General features: G+C 38.0%; 1 protein-coding gene across 2 annotated transcripts in view; it reads left to right on the top strand.

The window, feature by feature from the left end:
* SATB2 (SATB homeobox 2) overlaps positions 1–20,132 on the top strand; it is a 202,264-nt gene that overhangs the window by 152,116 nt on the left and 30,016 nt on the right. For both annotated transcript variants that reach the window (XM_037850209.1, XM_037850208.1), the window contains one exon: positions 9,013–9,210. In XM_037850209.1, the coding sequence (XP_037706137.1) occupies positions 9,013–9,210 (198 nt within the window). The remainder of the gene's footprint in view (positions 1–9,012; positions 9,211–20,132) is intronic.

Genomic DNA, 20,132 nt, shown 5'->3' with positions numbered 1-20,132 from the left:
TGCATGCTAAAATTTAGGGATGGTCTGCCAAACTAAAACTCAGAGTATATTAATATTTTTGCACTACAATTGCCTTTTGAAAAAATTATTATGCCAAGTAGTGAAGAAATTAGTTTTCTCGGAATTACCAGATGCCAAAGTAAATGGGTAGAACATAATGATGCTTGAGCATCAAGTTGAGCCCTCCATTCTCTCTTCCTTTTTCTGTCAGCATAATCTCAAAAAATTAGATTCTATTGGGGGATTATCATCAGAATTTCCCTCTAGATTTTAGTTTTGATTTCAAACTCACAGTGAAGAATTAAGGCCTTTTTACCACCCCAGAGTTAATTATATTAATGTTTCCTGCCATAAAACTAGCCTTTATGTGGGAACCCTTAATTAGATATTAATGAAGATTAATCACAGAGTTGATATGTAATTCTTAAAATGTGAAATACATTTAACCCATCAGTAGAGCTTATGTACTTGTTTTTAGCACATCTTTGTCTATTGCAGAAACCCTTGAGTTGCATTATTTTGCCTATTCATGACGTGGAACCTTTGGAAGTTTGCATATGACTTTAAAGCAAATCAGGTTGACATATTAGCCTGCTCAGTGAACTCTCCCCAGCTCTCTTAGGAAGAAGACTCTAAGTTAAACTATGGTTCTTACAGTTGGAGAATGTTGGTACCTGGGAGTGGTTCCTACCACTTTGCTTTAGAGACTATGAATCATCTTCCTTTCACAAAATTTTAGGAGCCACACATTTTCAGGGCTGCACCCCTTAAATTTTGTCCCTTAGGCACTTGCTTGCCTCACTGTAGTCCTAGCTCTGATCTTTCAAAAATGTCTTACCCATGGTTTTCTATTCTAAGTGTCTAGGTTTTTTTCTCCTGCACTAATAAGAATTCTCAAAACAGTTTGCCTACTGTCTAGTATGTGTCACAGATATGCTGGAATTTATACTTGAAGTAAGGGATTGGAAACATATTGGTTGCTTTCTATTTGGTAATGTAGCTTAGTACATTTTTCTGTCCATATCTTTCTAATATTTAAATAGGGAAGTACAGGAGTCCAGTTTCATTCTTCTTTCTGATAAATGTGGACAGGTTGTTCAGGTTCATGTTTCCGTGTATACATGTATGTATGTGTATATATTTATATAAAGGCATACCAATGCTTCATAGTACTGCGTAACTATGTATACCCATAAATCTGTGATAAAGAGGACAACAAGATTTTATGAAAGAGTTGTTCTGAAATAAAATTTTCATTACTCTCAATTACAAATGCAATCTTTGCAAGCACATCCACAGAAATGTGAGAGACGTGTCAGGTAACCCAGAGATAGCTAAAATTGCTCCCTGTGAAAATATAGTTTAGAACTTAGTGTACAATTTTGAAAAATAAAAAAGCAGATAATTTTTACTTATCACATCCAAGGTATAAAATAATTAACCTTGAACTGTAACCAAATGCTCAGCACAAATGTTTTTTCAGATTTAGATGAACTCCTTGTCAGGAATTCATTGAAGCCCTTGACAAGTCTCCATTGTAGTTAGCCTTTTATCCATTTCAGTTTTCTTGATTAGGTTATCTTGAATCATTAGAGGGTTTATTTATTTTAATAGACACTTATTGGATTCATGAAAAGAGAATTCGGTGACTAAGAAACAAGAGCTGAATATTATCTGGCTCATTTCACACTTCAGAAGAGTCTCAACCAGCTGAAGAGAAATCCTTTCACAGTTACAAAAGTTTGTTTGGGGACTTTATGTGCTTCCATTTAGAAAGCGAACTGTCTGTGGTTAATAGTATGAATTTTCTTTTGAGACGCTCAGAAAACATTTCCTTTTGGTTACATATGCTGACATTTTCTATATTGAAGATGTGGGTGAGTAAATGGCCTTTTACATTTCTGTTGCAAGAAGTATTGAGTCATTCTCCTGAAGAACTGTTCATTTGCCGACTTAATTCATTCACTGGAGTTCCTAGTCGGACAAAGGAGTGGGGGCTACTTATTACTTAGTGGATTGAATTCACCCAAAAGCTGTTCTTTGGGACCAGCAGTGACTGTGGCAAGGCCCTGCTTTCAAGGAGCTCTTTATCTTGTTTGACATTAGAGCAGGTTTTGAAATTGTGCTTGCTGCTGAGCAAGTTCTGTTTTTTATTTTTTTCTGCAGTATAACAAAATATGAAAAATATGTCACCAACACAGAACATTATTTTTTTAAATGAAAAACAATAGGAACTGGAAGAAGTGGGAGTCATAACTAGTGCCCTGGGATAGGAAAAACGAGCAAATTTGTTCACAGAAGCATTTCAGCACCACGGACAGGAACCTAACTCTTTCTCTTTGCTGCCATTGCTACTCCCCCCACTCTGCCCCACCCATATACACACATGTCACTGCTAGGATTCAAACCCATATCTGATGTACTCCAAATGTTTAAAGATTAAGCTACATTATTGTCTTGTGAAAGACTTATCTGGCCATTTGAATATTCTCTGTCTTTGGTATGTTGTTTGGAAGCTATGTCATTCATTTATGTCTACTTGAAACCTTTAAAATTTTTTGTAAGAGTGAAATAGATACTGCCCTTCCTCATTTTTTTCAACATAAAAAAGCTTTAAAAAAAACTACCATATGAATGACAAAAACACAGAAAAGAAAAGGGTTAATATAACAAAATTTGTAAATGATTGTTATAGTTTGGTGTTTATGACATATATCATTTTTTAAAGAATGAAAAGCTCTAGAGAATGAAGCTTATGAAGTATGTACTTTACCATCGGGATATTGTAGGTCCTGATTAATTCACAACTACATGATTTTACGATGAAAAAAAAAATGATGTCCAGTCTAGTATATGTGATGTTCTTGACTTTGTCATAGTCCTTGTCCTAAGGCCTTCTAGTTGAAAAAAAGAAAGGAAGGGAGGGAGGGAGGAAGGGAAAGAAGGAGGGAGGGAGGAAAGGGAGGGAGGGAGGAAGGAATGGAAGAAAGGTGGGAGGGAAGGAGGAAGAGAGGAATCGAAGGAGGAAGAAGATTAATAAATTAATAAGTTCTTAGACCAATCAGGTAAGAAGACTGTCATGACTCCCATGACCCATAGAATTAAAATAAAATTTCTTTGCATGATATTCATTATATTCTGACCTCTATCTATGTTTCAAGACTGTGCTTTAGCCACACAGAGTTGCTTCTAAGTCTCTGGGCATGGTACTTTTATATGCCCTTGCATTTGCTCATAATGTTATCTCTGTCTGGAATGTGCTTCCGATCACTTCCTCTCCCCACCTGTGGAAGTCCAACTCTGTCTTTCAAGATTCACCCTGATTATATCCTCTGTGATGAGCTTCTTGGTCAGAAGTAATCACTTCCTTGTCAGTGATCCCGATTAAACTTATAAGTAAAAAATGATCTTGCAAATAATATGATATAAGTAAAGGAGCAACCCATTGAATGGCACACAGTAAGATTATAACTGAATCAATGATCTGAGAGACTACTACCACTGTTTACAATTTATATTATGGGGTAAATTGTATCAATCCACTTTCTTCATCATGTTCATGCATTAGAGCTGGGGAAACAAACCTCAGAACACAGGCTGTGTTGCTCCTAATATTAGTTCTAGACAACAGTAACTCTGAATTTAAGGCTGAAAGCATTCCTCTAGGCTAATTTCTGTGCACTCTAATAATTTCAGTTCAATCTAACGGGCATTTATTGAGCATCTGCTATGTGCAAGGAACTATCTTCTGCTTTGATAATATTAAAATGAGAAAGAAACCATAGCCTTCCTCCCCTCATCAATAAGCTGACTGTTCTGACAGGGAGGCAGATCTGCCCGCACCAACAGAAATTTCACAGTCATCAAATTGTGAATGGGTATAAACAAAATACTTTGGAGTCATGTGGAATGTGCAACCAATTCTCACAGGAGATCAGGTGAGACCATGTCAGCTGAATCTTGAAGTGTAGCTTCCGATGGGGGTAGATATAAGATGAGGGTTGGATATGAGTTGTTCCAGCCAAGGAAGTAACATTAGCAAAACGTGAAGATGGGAATGTACCAAGCATATTCAGGAGACTGTGAGTAATTCACAATGAGTGGAGCACAAGATCAATAGAGGAATTGTTGTAAGATGAGATGAGGCCATAGAAGAAAAGCAGGAGCAAATTATGGTTCTTGTTGTGTCTTCCAATGCTCTTGAATTGTGAACTAGAGGTATCTCATTTAAGTGAATCAGTGAAACTACTGATAAACTATGGGTGATTCTTCATGTTCCAATGAATTAATAGTGCTTTTCTTTAAGTAGTAAGCTTTCCTAATACATTTGCAGCATGATTTGCTTTGTGAATTTAGATTGACGTGCAACTTTTCAGGAACACGTGGATTGTAAACAAACTATATCTCGATTGGCATGAGTGTGGCCTCACCTGCATGGTGGAAAGGGTGGTTAGAGTTTTTTTTTCTACAGAGGGAAATATATTTGTTTAAGAGGCCAATGTGATGGCTATAATGGGATTTTAATTGACATTATTTGCTTATGTGCTGAATGCTTGGAAACTCTTTAACCATTGATTGAAGGAAGGAGTCTCTGAACTCATATCCCTTCTCTGGGTTCAATTTTTGAAGGTAAAAGAAAGTTTTCATCATGAATTACACTTAGGCTCCAGGTATATTTTCCTATAAAAGTTCCAGATAGTCTTTGTATTTTTTTAACTTCTAATTTAGAACTGATTTTAGACTCACAGAAATATTGCAAAAATAGTACAGTCTCTGTGTATCCCTCTCCCTGCTTCCCCTAATGCTCGGCATCCTACTTCACCATAGTGCAATTATCATAATCATGATATTAAAATTGTTTCAATACTGTTGACTAAACTGAAGACCTTATTCAAATTTCACCAGTTTTTCCCACTAATTTCCTTTTTCTGTGCCAGGATCCTATCCAAGATATCACATTGCATTTAGTTGTTTTTTCTCCTTAGTCTTCTGCAGTCTGTGGCTTTTCCTGAGTCTTCCCTTATCTTTCATAACCTTACTCTTTTGAAGAGTACTAATCAGTTATTTTGTCGAATGTCTTTCAGTTTGGGTTCATCTGATGTTTTCTCATGGTTTCACCAATGTTATGAATTTTTGGCAAGATGATCACAGATATGATGTCTTTCCGTTGCAGAGCGTCATATCACAGGGTTCATGGTATCAATATATCATTGCTAGTGATGTTGACCTTGATCACCTGTTCAGGGTGGTTTCTTCTTTGTACTTTTAACTCTGATTGCTAATCACTATCTGATATTTATGAGAAAATAACAAGGTAACAGATCATGGAATGTGGAGATGGAAAGAAACTTAGAGACCATCTTTTCTAAACCCCTCATTTTATAGTTAAGGGCCCTGAGGCTCCTAGAGGGTAGCCACTCACCCAAGGTCTCTCAGCTAGTTAGTGACATAGCAGGAACTTGGCAGGCAGGTCCCAGGGATCCAAGTTTAATACTCTCTCTGCTTCCTATCTGTGCTCAAACATTTGTAATTAACTTAGTCTTAGCTTTTACTATACTAAAAATGCTAAATCGACTGTGTGACCATTGAGTCAGCCTTTGGTCAAAACTTCTAACCATACTAAAAGAGAATTTCACAGATAGGTATATACACTAAAATTCATGGTGCCCACTGAGAGAGCTAGCCAAGGCTGGAAATCAGATGAGCTTCTGTATCAGCTTTTCTGAAATGAAAATAATTCTCCTGGAATGCTCCACATAACACATAGGGAACAACAACAAAAAATCTACTTGAGATTTTTAACAGAAAAAGGAGATTTGTTTATTAATAATTCATGAGTTCCCATTGAACATGCACGACAGAAACAGTGCTATTCAATAGAGAATACTGTCATCTGTCACTGTTTTATTTGACATTTACACTTTTTTTTTTTTTTTTTGCCTGATACTGCAAAACTTTCTTGGATGGCATGCAAAAATTAAATAAATGAAAAAAATCTCAATGTGGGACTCTTTATATCTTCTGTGATAGGGTTCACTCACAATTATATATATATATCTGTGTGTACTTTCTGACTTGTTCATTGGCCACCAAACAAGCTAATAACAGACACTATTGAGAAAACAGAGATAAGCATCCCAAATGGGCTGGCGGAAGGACCATGTGAATAAAAAGATGGAGGGTGAGATGGGAAGTGAGGTAGAAGAATAGATTTTCCGAAGAGAAACATATAACTAGTCAGAGTGAGCAAGGGAGTCAGAGTGAGGTGAAAGCAAATCATGGCTGCCTGGAGGAAAACTGACAAAAATAAATTGCCATTTCAGATACAAAATAAATATTTATAAATGGCATCACAGGGGCTCCACTAGTGGGGAATATCAGCATTTAGTAGAAGGGCAACTTAGAGTTAGGAACACCTTGTGATTTTGTGCTACTGTAAGGCTCTTGACAATCTTTCTGCTCTGTAGGTTAGTTATTATTTATAAAAATCACAGAACCAGCTGATACATTCATAAGCTAATTATTGAAGCAGCTGGGTACACATGGTGCAATATGTCCAAGGCTGTGAAGTATCACAGATTTCTTGGGGCCTGCTGTGGTGGGGGTGCACTGTTGAAGGCTCCATCCCTTAATCTGATCAGCCAAGCAAACACTTTGTGGGGAAACTAGATTAATAACCTTCTAAATACCATGAATATGCTTCATCTTCAAAACGCTGGTTCCCTTAAACGTGCTATTAGCTCAGCTCCACCAGGGATTTGAGGAGGTTCTCTGGTGCCCTAAGAATAGGGTCTTGTTGGTTACCTCCCTGTGCCAGAAATTAATTTGGTTTGCTTATGTCTGCACACATGGTCACACTTGTGTCTAATCTGCTTCCTAATAGCTTCAAGGTCAGGACCTTGCATGTTAGTGGGCAAATTGAGCACTGCACTTGTTAAAAGACTGATGGCAGACAGCACACAGTCCATAACGAGGCCTGTAGTGTTGTTCTAAGTGATTGTAATGAGTGCAGATTATAACAGCGCATATCAATCAAATGCAGCAGTGAGTGTTGTGCTAGACATTCCAAGTGTCATAAGTGGAGATACCACTCAGCTGTCACCTGTCTCCTTTCAAGCTGTGGCGTCCCATAATGTAACTCACTCCTCAAGCAGAACAGCAGGTGCTGTCTTCCTTAAGGTCTGGGCATCTCAGAACTTCATCTTTTAACAGATGTAGGTTTTTGTTTTTATTTTCTGTTAAATGATTGGTCTCCATGCTATAGCTTCCCCTGGGAGATGTTAAACATACCTGTTTGAAACATTTGAAAGAGTTCAGTTGGAGACTTATTCAGATCTGTGAAAAGACAGAGAAATAGGAGCTTATTTTTTCCACAGATGGTTTATTTTCCATTTCAAGAATTCTTTCTTTTGTACAAAGAAACCCCTGAGGGAACACTTGGGGACTAGGATGTTTTTAAAAATATAATTTATTTTCTGGTAGGGATATAATATTTCATTGTCTTCATTTTTCATATATGTTGCACCTTGAAAATCAACCATTACCTGTCTGTCAATTGAATTGAAAAAAAATCCATGCAAATACTTGGAAAAACATTTCCAGGCAAATGATTAGATATCTTGTTTTCATTCTTCCTAACCCTCTAACTCTCCCCAGCTCCCAGTTTATTGCAAGAAAAGATCAGGTCTGCGCAAATGTGGCCTCTCACTTGTAAAAACAAGGCAGTGTTGTGTTACAGATTAGTTTATAAATCCCCAGTGGCTTCACAGTTCAGTGCCTACAGCTGCTGCAGATGGGCCTGGGTTTTTGTCTCTTTGCGGTGCTGCAGCCGGCAGTTGAAGGAGAAAATGGAATGATCAGGTTATTAACATGGAGGCCGCGAGGAAGAGGCTGCACAATGAGAACAGCTGGTGTTGCTGTCTTGGCTGATGCAGCGGAGATAATCAAATCTTGCCTTTTTTTGGGTAAAGGCAGAAGACACAGTGGAGAGTTAGACAAACAACGGCTTGTGATATTATATCGGATTTTTATAATGCATGTCAGGAGCTTCCATTGGCTTACAGGTTATGATAGAGAATTTATTGAGTTTTGGGATTTTTTTAATTTTAAGAAGTCATTTGTTTACTTATGCACCTTTTTAGAAAAATTCTTACTCCTTTGCAAAAGGCACAATGTGGGACAGTTTCTTATTTTTAAAATTAGCAATGTAGCTTGGAAATGATGGGTTAGAAAGCTACTGGGTAAAATATTTTGACATGAGTCAGTGAGCGATGTTGACAGCATCCTCTGTATTATTTTCATATAATCCATCATTATTTGCATTACATTTTCTTTCTAGTGTATTTATGAGAGAGAGAATATCCGGATGCCAGAGTTGGGAGGCAGATGTTTGCAGGTGTGACCTGACCAACTACCCCCTTTCCTGCAGGTGTGGCTGTCGCATGAAGGTGGTGGTTAAGAGGGCCTACAGCCCAGGCATGCAGAGATTGTTTCCATTTCTGCTAAGGTTATGGTTCCTATTTTGTGGTGTTATTGATCATTGTAATATTTCCTCCCTAGAGAATTCAGTGCTATTTACACTTAGACATTTTTTCTCCTTTAGAATTTGCCATCTGCTAACACATATTTGTTCACCTTCACTCTTTTCTTGGCAGTGGAACCCTACCTGACTGGGTAATTAAAAAAAAAAAAATTACACTAAGAATTGGATAACTTTTTCTGAGATTTAGATAATAGCAGTCGTGTTTATTTTTTTTTACAAAGAAATTGTAAGTTAATTGAGAATCTATTCTAAAGGATGGGTGACATGATGATTAACAAAGTCAAGGTTCTTGGGCATTTGTGGAACCACCCATGTGGGCCTTGGTTGGTTTTTAGAGCCATCAGGCTGTTTCCGTATCTCCCCAGGTTGTTGGGGAACAATTTTGACTTAAAAATATGATAAACTGTGATGGCACTTGACTGAAGTTAGGCCTTCTGCAGGATAACTCAAGTGACCTCCTCTCTCTCTAGGGCTGGCTCTGCGAGTTGCTCCGCTGGAAGGAGAACCCAAGCCCAGAAAACCGCACCCTCTGGGAGAACCTCTGTACCATCCGTCGCTTTCTGAACCTTCCTCAGCATGAGAGGGATGTGATCTACGAGGAGGAGTCGAGGCATCACCACAGTGAACGCATGCAGCACGTGGTCCAGCTGCCCCCTGAGCCGGTGCAGGTCAGCTTACCTCCTACACATGCCAATTCATATGGGACGGTGCCTCATGCCCATGTCCCCAAGGGCAGAAGGCCCCATTCTAACAGTGGGCACTGGGGAAGAGAAGGGATGTACAGAGAAAAATGACCAAGTTGAATGCCAAAGGCAGCTGTTTTCTGAGAGCATTTCACTTGTGCAATCGTGAAGGCAGAGCACACATGGAGAGTTGTCTCCCAATCAGAAAAAATAATTGCCATCAGTTCATTGTTTAAAGAAGGACTCTGAAATAGCCAATGAATTGATGCAAAATTTCTCAAGGAATGTTTGATTATGCCAAGGGAAGGAAATAGCCACACGGCCTAGGGAGAACCACTGAGCTCTTCTGAGCCTTTGAAAGAAACTGTGACAGGTTCTTAGAAGTTTAAGATGAGTCTTTGCAGTCTGTGTTTTCCTCTCTTTGAGATATCTGCTTTCTTTTGGGTTGCCTGCTTTGTTGGTTTACTCTTTGCTCTCAATGAGAGATATATTTCTTTCTGAAAGAAATTGAGTTTAACTACTTCCTCTTTCTGTAGTCTAAAATCGGTTACTTTCAGAAAGAGATATTAAGTAGGGTTTCCAAGGTTAGACCCCCTAGGGTTCTGGTCCACAAATTGTTTTGGTAGGTTATGAGATTTTTTTTTTTTCCCTATTACTCAATACTACCAATTCCAATTGCTAGCGAACAGGAGCCTCTCTGTCTGAATCTTCTTTCATGCCCCAAGAGGAAGAAGGTGGAAGCAGGAGTGCATATGTATGCATCATATATATAAAGAGATGAGGAGAATGAAGGAAGGGCAGGGCAGAAGAGAGAGTTGAGAAAGGATGTGGTGAAATGCCCTACTCTGAGGTCTCCATGTCTCCTTGTTTATTGCTCCATCCTTACACACCTGGGGAAAAGATAGAAGTTGACAGATCTATTACTTTACTATGACTTTGCATCCAAATGTTGTCATCTCAGTCAGTGCTTTCATGCTGGCATTGGTCAGTTTCCAGGACCGGAGACACAGAGCAAATCACCCACACTGTAAGAATCATGGATTAGTAGAGCTGGAAGGCACCTGAGAGGCCATTCTTTGCAACATCCACGGTGAACACAGAGTGGTTATATGCCAAGGGCTCACTGCTGCTTGGTGGCAAGGCCCACTTTCCTGATTCTTGCCTGTACTTGGAAGGACTTGTTCCCAGGAGGCTGAGCCATGGGACTTAGCACCCATTCAGCACCCACTTTCTCTCCTTTGTTTGCCCTCCAAACACCAGGGTACCTCCCTCTAGAAAATTAGACCATCTTGAGTCACATAGAGCAGTGGTTTTCAAACCTTGAGATTTAGTAGAAATTAAAATTAAGGATTGAAAGGGTATCCAATATACATTTATCAACCTTTTATTTTGGAAAATAAGTTTATTCAGAAAATTAAAGGAGAGTTCCCATTTATTAGCAATGTTTAATAAAAGAAGATTCTCTTTAATATCAGACAAATTAATAAAGAGGATAGTTTCAGACAGAAGATCTAATAGACTGTATAAATTCAGCTATATGAAAAACCCAGTTCCCCTTTTCTCATTTTGATGTCAACTGGTAAAACTTCTGTCTTGAACCAGCATAGAGCCAAGGACTAACTTCAGGAAACTACTTTGCATGGACTTTTCATTCAGGGTCAATCTTCATTCAGTGCAGGTGAAGTAGAAAGAGAACGTGTGAAAAGCTGATATATTCTAGACTTTAGTAACATTTCCTTTTTACCATAGGGTGGTGGCAAAGTTGAAAGTTTAGAGACATTTGAGCTAAAAATATCAACACCCATTCTCTACTATAACTCCCTTTCATTTGGGCAACAGCTCCTATGCTATTCCTCTCTCCAGTCTTTTGACCACAGATTCTCATTTCTCTGGGGCCTCCAAGTTAAGGTGGCTAAAACACAATATTTTGTCAACATAATATTTTGTCTTTTCGTTGACTGGTTTGAGTAAAATAAATCTTAGAAACAGATAGCCAATTGATTTATGAGTTTTACTGTCTTTATATTAGCATGTCAAAACTAACATATTGAATGACTAAGCAAGAATCAGTCTGTAATTTTCCTTTTCAGCTTTAAGCACGTTGTGGCTATTAACTTTGTTAATTTCCGATACTACTGAAAGAAATTCACTTATTTTATAGAAGATCATTCCTAGCACACAGATCTTAACAAAAGAGCTTACAAATAAAGTATTTTCTCTACATTGAATTTACCTTAGCAGTTGACCTTGAGCCCCTAAACTACTGTGAAACTCTTCACTACATCTCCCACCCCTTTTTACGTTGTGCTCGTCTCTGAGTGACACTGCTTTGCAATGCCTCATTATGTTTGTCAGCAAAATGCAAAGCTGTTTATTACAGTTGTAATATGAAAACTGAAGAAAAATAAGTGGAACCAGCCAGTAGAACTCTTGAGACTGGAGAATACAGTTGGCTCAGCCTATGTGATTTGGGAAGGACTGCAATAAAAAAGATAATAAGCTACTAAAAAATATCTATAATTGCCCAAAAGCCAAGCCACTGAACACAGGGTTGGAATTCACGTGCACCTTTATATCAACTAAAATATTAGGGAGATATAGTTGCTTACAAAACATTTTTGGTACTTTTTATTCATATGCAGGGTAGGATTAGTTTGTGGATGTTACATTTTGGGTAAAAAATGCACCATTATTTAAATTAAGTATGGGCAAAACCAGTGAGTTTTAAGAGCTTCTGATATATGCGGCATATTAAAACATACACTCAAGTCCTCCCCTTTGTAGTCATTAAAGAGTGCCATTTAAATTTCTTTTTCAGGTAATTAGGGTATGTTTTTCCCCAAGTCATCTTAACTGGTAAAGATAGGAAGCAGTGATCTTTGTGTATAAATACGCAGAGATTAGTCTGTTAAGAGCTCTAAAGATGTTCTGGATTAAAGAAAGAGTTTCTCATCCTGCACTTCCCATTCAGAGCCTTCTGTGACTTTGAGAAATCCCTTAGTGTTGGGGCTTCTCTTCTTCTCATGGAAGTTGGGAAATTATTCCTGCCTTTGGTTTGCAAATAGAGTTTGCCAATCAACGGCCTTATATTGCCTGAGATGTGTTTCTGTTAAGCCCACTAAGGGTTCAAAAAATTTGTCTAAATTTAAAAACCAGGAGATTTTGCCTGAAAATCCAGAAAGTCAGAAGGTCAGACCCACCGAGCTTGCTTCTCCCATGAATGGAACTGACATCCTTCATATAGGGCACATTTGCCATCTTGCTGCCGAGATCCCTTTCACACACACTATGCACATGCACTTATACCCAGTCTGCTTCATTTATTGAGGCCTGGCCCCTGTCATGTCATCCCACCCCTGTCACATCACCTTGGCCCTGTGACTCCAGCTCTGTAGCTAAATTAACCACACCAGAGCTGAAAGCGCTTTCCCCATAAGGTTCTGAATTCTCTGATGGAATTAGGTAATCCTAACACGTAACTCAGTCATTTGCATGCTTACCAATAAATGCTCCTTAGGTGGTATTTCGCTGAGGAGATGAAGCAAGGTTATGGTTGAGACCAAGTTGGGCTGGTGGCCTCTGGGGGATTTTGTCAGCCCCAGAGGCTTGAGAGTCCTGGAAGAATGGGATGGTTCCTCTTTGGAGGGCTTGTCTCTCCAGGTGATATGTAGCTTTGATGTCATATTGAATTATCTGGTCTCTTTAGTTTTCTTTTCAATATTCTAAGTCTCTTCAGAACCCCCCATTCAAGTTCCTGCTGTGTAGAAGGTGCTTTTCCAGGCTCTGAACACACTTTGTAAACTGGATCCATTTGTACCATGGATTCTCACTGGGGGTAGTATTACCCTATAGGGATGAAAATCGGTTCTTGGGGAGCATAAAAGTCTTAGATTTGCAATGGTTTGTGGCCCTCCAAAGTGACATAGTACATAAATGGATATGCAATATATGTATAGTATTAAAATTTCATGCAGGAGGGAGATGATTGGGGGAAAATGACTCAGAAGCTTTCTTGGGAGGTGGGGGGACAAAATTTTTTTTTAAAAGGTTGCAAGACACTGATCTATGTAGTATTTCTAGTCCATGTTTAGATAGCACAAACAAGATTAACAGAGGTGAGACAACATGGCCAGACAAGCCAAAACATTCCGTGAAAAAGAAATAAATTCCATCTTTCACCCCAACAGGTCTGAGACAAAATTATTCCTTGTGGTTATAGTGATTTTTCCCCCACTGGTTATTATGACCCAAGGCTCTATAGTGAATGGATATATTCAGCTTAGAATCAAAAACTAGTTAGGTCAGAGTATTCATTATTACCAACTCCATTTTACAATTGGAAAAACTGGAGTGGAGACGTTGAGTCTTGCCTGAAGCCAGGATCACCAGCTGAATAAAAACATGGGCGTTTTTGGCATCTAGTCTTTCCTCTGACCGCACTTCTCTCATATTGCAGTAGAAAAGAAAGGACATTGCTCATACAATGAATAGGTCACTGAGTGGGGTCGATTAGGGAGCATTTGCCAAATTGTTCATGCCAGTGTAGTTTGTGTTTTATTGCTTTATTACATTTCCACCACAGTGTTTCTTTCCATGGGTTATTTTGTAAGTTCAAGAATTCTGAGCTTGCTGCTATGTGGTTTCCTGACAAGTACTTGTTTTAAGTTCCATGCTGTACATTGAATAGGAATGTGAAGACCTGGTTGGTGACAGCCATCAACACTAGCATTACTTCTTAGGATTTTCTAAGCCACAGATTCCCTGTCACTGGTGTTGACCAGTAGTTCTCAACCAGGGGCAATTTTGCACACACACCCCCCACCCAGGGCATTTGGCATATCTAGAGACATTTTTGGTTGTTAAAACCAAGGCGTGCTACTGGCATTTAGTGGGTAGAAGCCAGTGTTTTAGTTTCCTGGCTGCTAAAACAAATACCGTAAAATGGGTTGGCTTAAACAACGGGAATTTATTGGCTCATGGTTTTGAGGCTAGGAGAAGTCCAAAATCGAGATGTCAGCAAGGCAATGCTTTTTCCCAGATGACTGTGAAATTCTGGGGCCAGCTTCCGGTGATCTTTGGGGTTCCTTGGCTTTTCGATAACATGGTGATGCATATGATGGCATCTTTTCCCTTTTCTCCTGGGTTCCATTAACTTCCAGCTTCTGACTCCTCTCCATGGCTTGTGTCCAGTTTCCTTTGTTTTTAAGGACTTCAGCCGCATTGGATTAAAGCCCAAGCTCATTCATTTTGGGCACATCTTAACTAATAGCATCTTTATAGGTCCTCTTTACATATGGGTTCACACCTACAGGACCTTTTATGAGGGATGTGATTCAATTCCCAATAGCCGGTGATGCAGCCTGACATAGTACTGTGCACAGGACAGCTCCTCACAACAAAAAAATTATCCAACCCAAAATGTCAACAGTGAAGGTATAGGCATAGCATTAATTGCTTAACAGTGTAAGATGAAAAAAATCATGAGTTTCTCTGAGGCTTATTCTGAAATTTTCCTGTACAAAATCCAGTAATAATAATAATAACAATGATAAAGATGATGATAATGTTGACGATGATAATGAATCATGGCAGCAGTTAGCCTGTTTTGAGAGCCAGGCCTTCAAAATGTGAAGTTTTTGCATGATATCTCCTTCAATCTTTGTGTAAAATCAGGGGGGTAGGTGGTTTGTATCTACTTCCAAAGATGAGAAACTGAAGCTTAGAGAAGTTAAGTTATTAACCTGCTTGAAGTAAGACCTTGAATCCACGTCTGTCTGCCTTCAGAGTCTGACTCCTATCTGTGTGCTGGAAAGAACTGCTCACTTGTAGCAGGCAGCATTCCCCAGACACTTAATGTTAGCTGTCCAGTCCAGTGTTATGAAAGCTGTTTGTGTGCCTCATTTAATTTTTAATTGTTCTAATGTGTAGCTCTAGTTTTGTGAGCTTTCTTCTTTTACAGGATACTTAATGCAGTGAACCGTTACTCACTGATGTGCTGTCAAAGAACTGGTATGATTAAAATTTCCACATTTTGTCCAGCTGCTTTGGCATTTTTGAGATAACTTCAGGTTAATACTTAAGGTTACTTAATTACTTCAGATCTACCTTTCAGCACTCAGGATTCCATCATGCCTTCCTACTCTAGCTCTACAGGCTATATCTTGGTTTAGAAATTTGCTTCAAAAAGGATAACTTCTAAAAAAATAAAATGAATATGCTAATTAATTGATTAAGGTTGTTTGCAAATTCTCTAACAAGGTTACTAGAATAATTTTCCCTTCTTGGATTTACTCCAAGCTCTTGTTCAAAGCCTGCTGTTTGAATGTGGCTCCAGAGTTTTGAAACCCCACCCTCATCCCAAGCAGAGACGCAAATAAACACTTGCCATTTTTAATAAATGACTGCAACAGTTGGAGACAAGTAGATCCTGACTTGGAAGAACTTTTGGAGTTCCCAATCATCAATGAGGGGCCACATTGGCTTTTTGCATATTAATATTGTTACCCTGCTTGAACTTATTCATCTTGAATACCATTCTTTATCAAATTCCAGCAGCTGTTGCACACTCCATAATTACTTCTTTAGTTCTTTCTTTTTATTGAGATTGTTCACATACCATACATCATCCAAAGATCCAAAGTGTACAATCAGTTGCCCACGGCACCACCATACAGTTGGGCATCCATCACCACAGTTAATTTTTTTTTCAATTTTTAGAACATTTTCATTACTTCAGAAAAGAAATAGAGACAAAAAAAAAAAAAAAGAAAGGAAACTCAAATCTTCCCATACCCTTAACCACCCCCCTCCATTATTGATTCATAATATTGGTATAGTAAATTTGTTACTGTTGATGAAAGAATGTTAAAATACTACTAACTGTAGTATATAGTTTGCAATAGGTATATTTTTTTCCTATATGCCCCTCTCTTACTAACTTCTAGTTATAGTGTCATACATTTGTTCTAGTTCATGAGAGAGATTTCTAATATTTGTACAGTTAATCATGGACATTGCCTACTACAAGATTCACTGTTTTATACATTCCCATCTTTTAACCTCCAACTTTCCTTCTGGTGACATACGTGACCCTGAGCTTCCACTTTCCACCACATTCACACATCTTTCAGCACTGTTAGTTCTTCTCACAGCATGCTACCGTCACCTCTGTTCACTTCCAAATGTTTAAGTTCACTCTAGTTGAACATTCTGCTCATAATAAGTATCTGCTCACCCATTCTTTAGCCTCGTTCTATATCCTGGTAACTTATATTTCATGTCTATGAGTTTAACTTCTTTAATTTTTTATAAGGAAGTGACTGTTTACCTTATCCTTGTTAAGGCAGAGTTTCTTGACATTTAACTTTTAACCAGTAACCTAAATGTTTAATTTGGAAGACACTGCATGTGAAAGGAATTGCTCTGTTGGGCAGAATATCGGAAAAATCTCAAAAAGAACGAGAAGTAGGAAGTTAACTGGCTGTAGACCACCAATAGGTATCCCATGGATAGGCTGTCCTTGGGCTGGAAAGCTAAGTCCCTGTAGTAGAACCTGGACCCTAGGACTCTGCATTTATTAGAGTAAATGGGTTGCAGGTATGATTTATAAGCTTAGTATAGAATTCCCATACCATGGAAGAGTCTATGACTTTTTGAATGTAAAATGCTGTGGACATGAATAGTAGGAGACCAATGTATAAGAGTGATTTTAAGTTCTTCGTGTATCATAAATATTATGCCCTTTTATTTAATTGTAGTTTTTCTAATGTTTATCATGTTTCCATGTGTCCATGCACTGTGATATATATACCAATAGAAATTAAACTTAAAATTTTATGATTTTTCTTCTGGGCCTGCTTATTTATTTCTTTAAAGTGAGTTCAGCATGTTGCTAAGCTTATCATTTTAATAGTTGGAGTTGACATTCTACTTCTCTTTCTTTGTGGGATTGTTCTAGTGTTTTTGCCAAGCAGAACTTTGTGAGTGGCTGAGCCTTCATAACATACAACCTTCCAAATTAAACATCCAGGGTTAGCTACTGGTTGGAAGTGAAATGTCAAACAGCTGGGTTTTGCTTCTCCTAGTCCTTTTCCTGTACTGTGGGAACAGAGAACCTTGGTTTCTTGAGGAGTTGCTCTTTCATTATGGCTATGTTTCTTTAAAAAAAAAAGGACAAATTTTGATATTTTGCCTTATTGAAAGGAGCACAATCCCTTCAACTCCCCCTGTGGGTTACTAATATACTCCCTGTTTTTTAGATCCTAAACTGAGAAGAAGGAGCTTGCCCAACACTGCTCTGTAGATAAAGGGAAAAATTGGAATTAGCTGTGTCTTTTACAACATACAAATACCCCTCACTGATACAAGATTCTGCATTACCCGTTTCTCAGAAATCACTAAAATCACTAAATCGTCTTTATATCATAATAGAAAATTATGTTTATTTTTAAAAGTTTGGGGACAGCAGGGTATTCCCTATGCACCTTTTCATATTCTTTTCCTTCTGGTAATATTAAGTGAAACCAGGCTAATATAAAGCTTTGACACCTTGGACATTTCTCAATATTCTGATAGGAAAATAAGACTAAATGTAATACTTTTGAATGTAAAGGTAGTTGTCTTTTTAAAAACTGCTATTGAATTTGCTAAGGGATGTTTTTGCTATTAGTCTATTGGTCAACTCAATATCACTGTTTTCTTCTTTATCACTTCCTGCCTCCCTCCCTCTCTTCTCTCTTCTTTCCTTCCTAATGAACTGAAACATTCTTTTTTTCAACCTAAAAGAATAGAGGGCAATGGCTAATAAATTTTGTGAAGGGCAGTGATTAAGTATGAGCTGTGTATAATACATTGAGAAACAGCAAGTCCAAGATAAAGAGAGGCTCAAATAGACAGTATATTAGAATGCATGAATGCATTCCTCCACCCCCCAAATAACAGTGACAACAACAAACTAAACTAAATTGAAGGCACTGTGGATATTGGTGGACCATTGTTCAAATTAAGAGCATTGTTACATTTCATCTGTGAGAAGGAAAATACATTTCTTTAAACTTCTGTAGTAATCTAGCAGTCTGGCTTTTGGAAAAGATGATTAAAATTGATTGACAAATGTGTTCTCAGGCCTCAAGTTACAGACATGATTGAGAATGATCTTTTTATTCTCACATTTTTACTTATTCATTCATCAGATATTTGTTGAACTCCTTCAGTTTGCCAGGTATTGTTCTAGGCACCGTGTATATAGCAGTGAATAAAACATATACAGTTTCATACATCTGTTGAGAGGTTTTCCCTTTACTCAGAATTGCATTTTAAAACAGATTTGCATTTCCCCTCTGGCTACCTAGTCTTAATCTAGAATTCAGACTATGATTTAGTGGAATCCATAGGTTCTCTTTTTTCCCTCTGATTCTAACTTTGGATGACAGCTCAGTGTTTCAATTTTTCTAGCTGATTCTAGAATGCAACAGGGTAATATCACTAAAACATGTCGGGCTTCTCAGAGACGAGAACCCCTTAAAAGAAAAAAAATGGCCCTTTTAAAGTATCAGAAGGGCAAACATTTAGTCCAAAATTATTAACATAGTTCTTCAAGGAATTGCCTCACAATAGAGTAGCATTTTTTTTTCATACTAGCATTATTATTATTATTATTTTTAATTTTTATTGAGATTGTTCACATGCTGTACAATTATCCAAAGATCCAAAGTGTACAATTAGTTGCCCCCGGTACCCTCATAACAGCTGTGCATCCATCACCACATTTAATTTTTGTTCAATTTTTAGAAACTTTTCATTACTCCAGACAAGAAATAAAGCGAGAGACAAAAAAGAAAAAAAAAAGAAAGAAAAGGAAACTCCCCTCCATCGTTGACTCATAGTATTGGTATAGTACACTTGTTACTGTTTATGAAAGAACGTTGAAATACTACTAACTGTAGTATATAGTTTGCAATAGGTATATATTTTTTTCCCTATATGCCCATCTATTATTAACTTCTAGTTGTATTGTCATACATTTGTTCTGGTTCATGGAAGAGATTTCTAATACTTGTACAGTTAATCAGAGATTGCCCACCATAGGATTCAGTTTTATACATTCCCATCTTTTTACCTCCAACTTTCCTTAATAGAGTAGCATTTTTAAAGATTGTTTAAATAGAAAGCAGATGAATAATAAGTATATCCTCTCTACCTCTGATTTCTCCCTCTCTCACCACACAGACATACACTTGCTTTTTATTTATTTTTCATCTTGGTCATATTCTTCCTCTCCACCTAGGGTGACTTCTTCCAGTAGCAGCCTTATTACTTGGCACTGGATACAGGCTGATTCATTGTTAGTGCTTGAACCGAACCGCCTGGCTGTGCACTGAACAAAGCTGTGGCCCTAGAGGGTCAGGTATGTGAGCTAGTCCCTCTTAGTAATGAGCTGTAGTGGCAGAAAAGCACATGTGGTTCTAAGACCAAGGAAGCCTGCTTCACATTTTCTCCTTAAGTTTTCTACCAGAGCACTCCTTTTTCATTGGGGATTGTTAATTTGAAAAGTATCCATCATCTTTATAGTAGAAACAGAAATGCACATCTGCAGAGAAGGGCTTCTCTGTAGTGAAGTTCTCATCATGTAACAGTTTGAGCACAGCAAGGATACTTATTTCAGATACTTTGATTTGGAGCTAATCACTCAAACAGGGTCATAAATCTGGGAGATGATTGTAACTGAAACAGGGTGTGAGGGTAGCTCAGGAGGCTCAGCCCCAGTTGCCTTTCTGAGACTTGCAAGGCTGTATGCTAGGAACCTAAGTGAAATGACATACTTGATCCACATATACTTGCTAATACAAATATTTTTATGCCACTTTGGAATGCCTGATTAAAAAAAAAAATATTTCAGTAGAAAGTAA

The sequence above is a fragment of the Choloepus didactylus genome, chromosome 9 (assembly GCF_015220235.1).
Source record: "Choloepus didactylus isolate mChoDid1 chromosome 9, mChoDid1.pri, whole genome shotgun sequence".
Taxonomy (NCBI): Eukaryota; Metazoa; Chordata; class Mammalia; order Pilosa; family Megalonychidae; genus Choloepus; species Choloepus didactylus.
The sequence above is the reverse complement of the archived record's forward strand: the minus strand, read 5'-3'. Positions and strand labels throughout refer to the sequence as shown.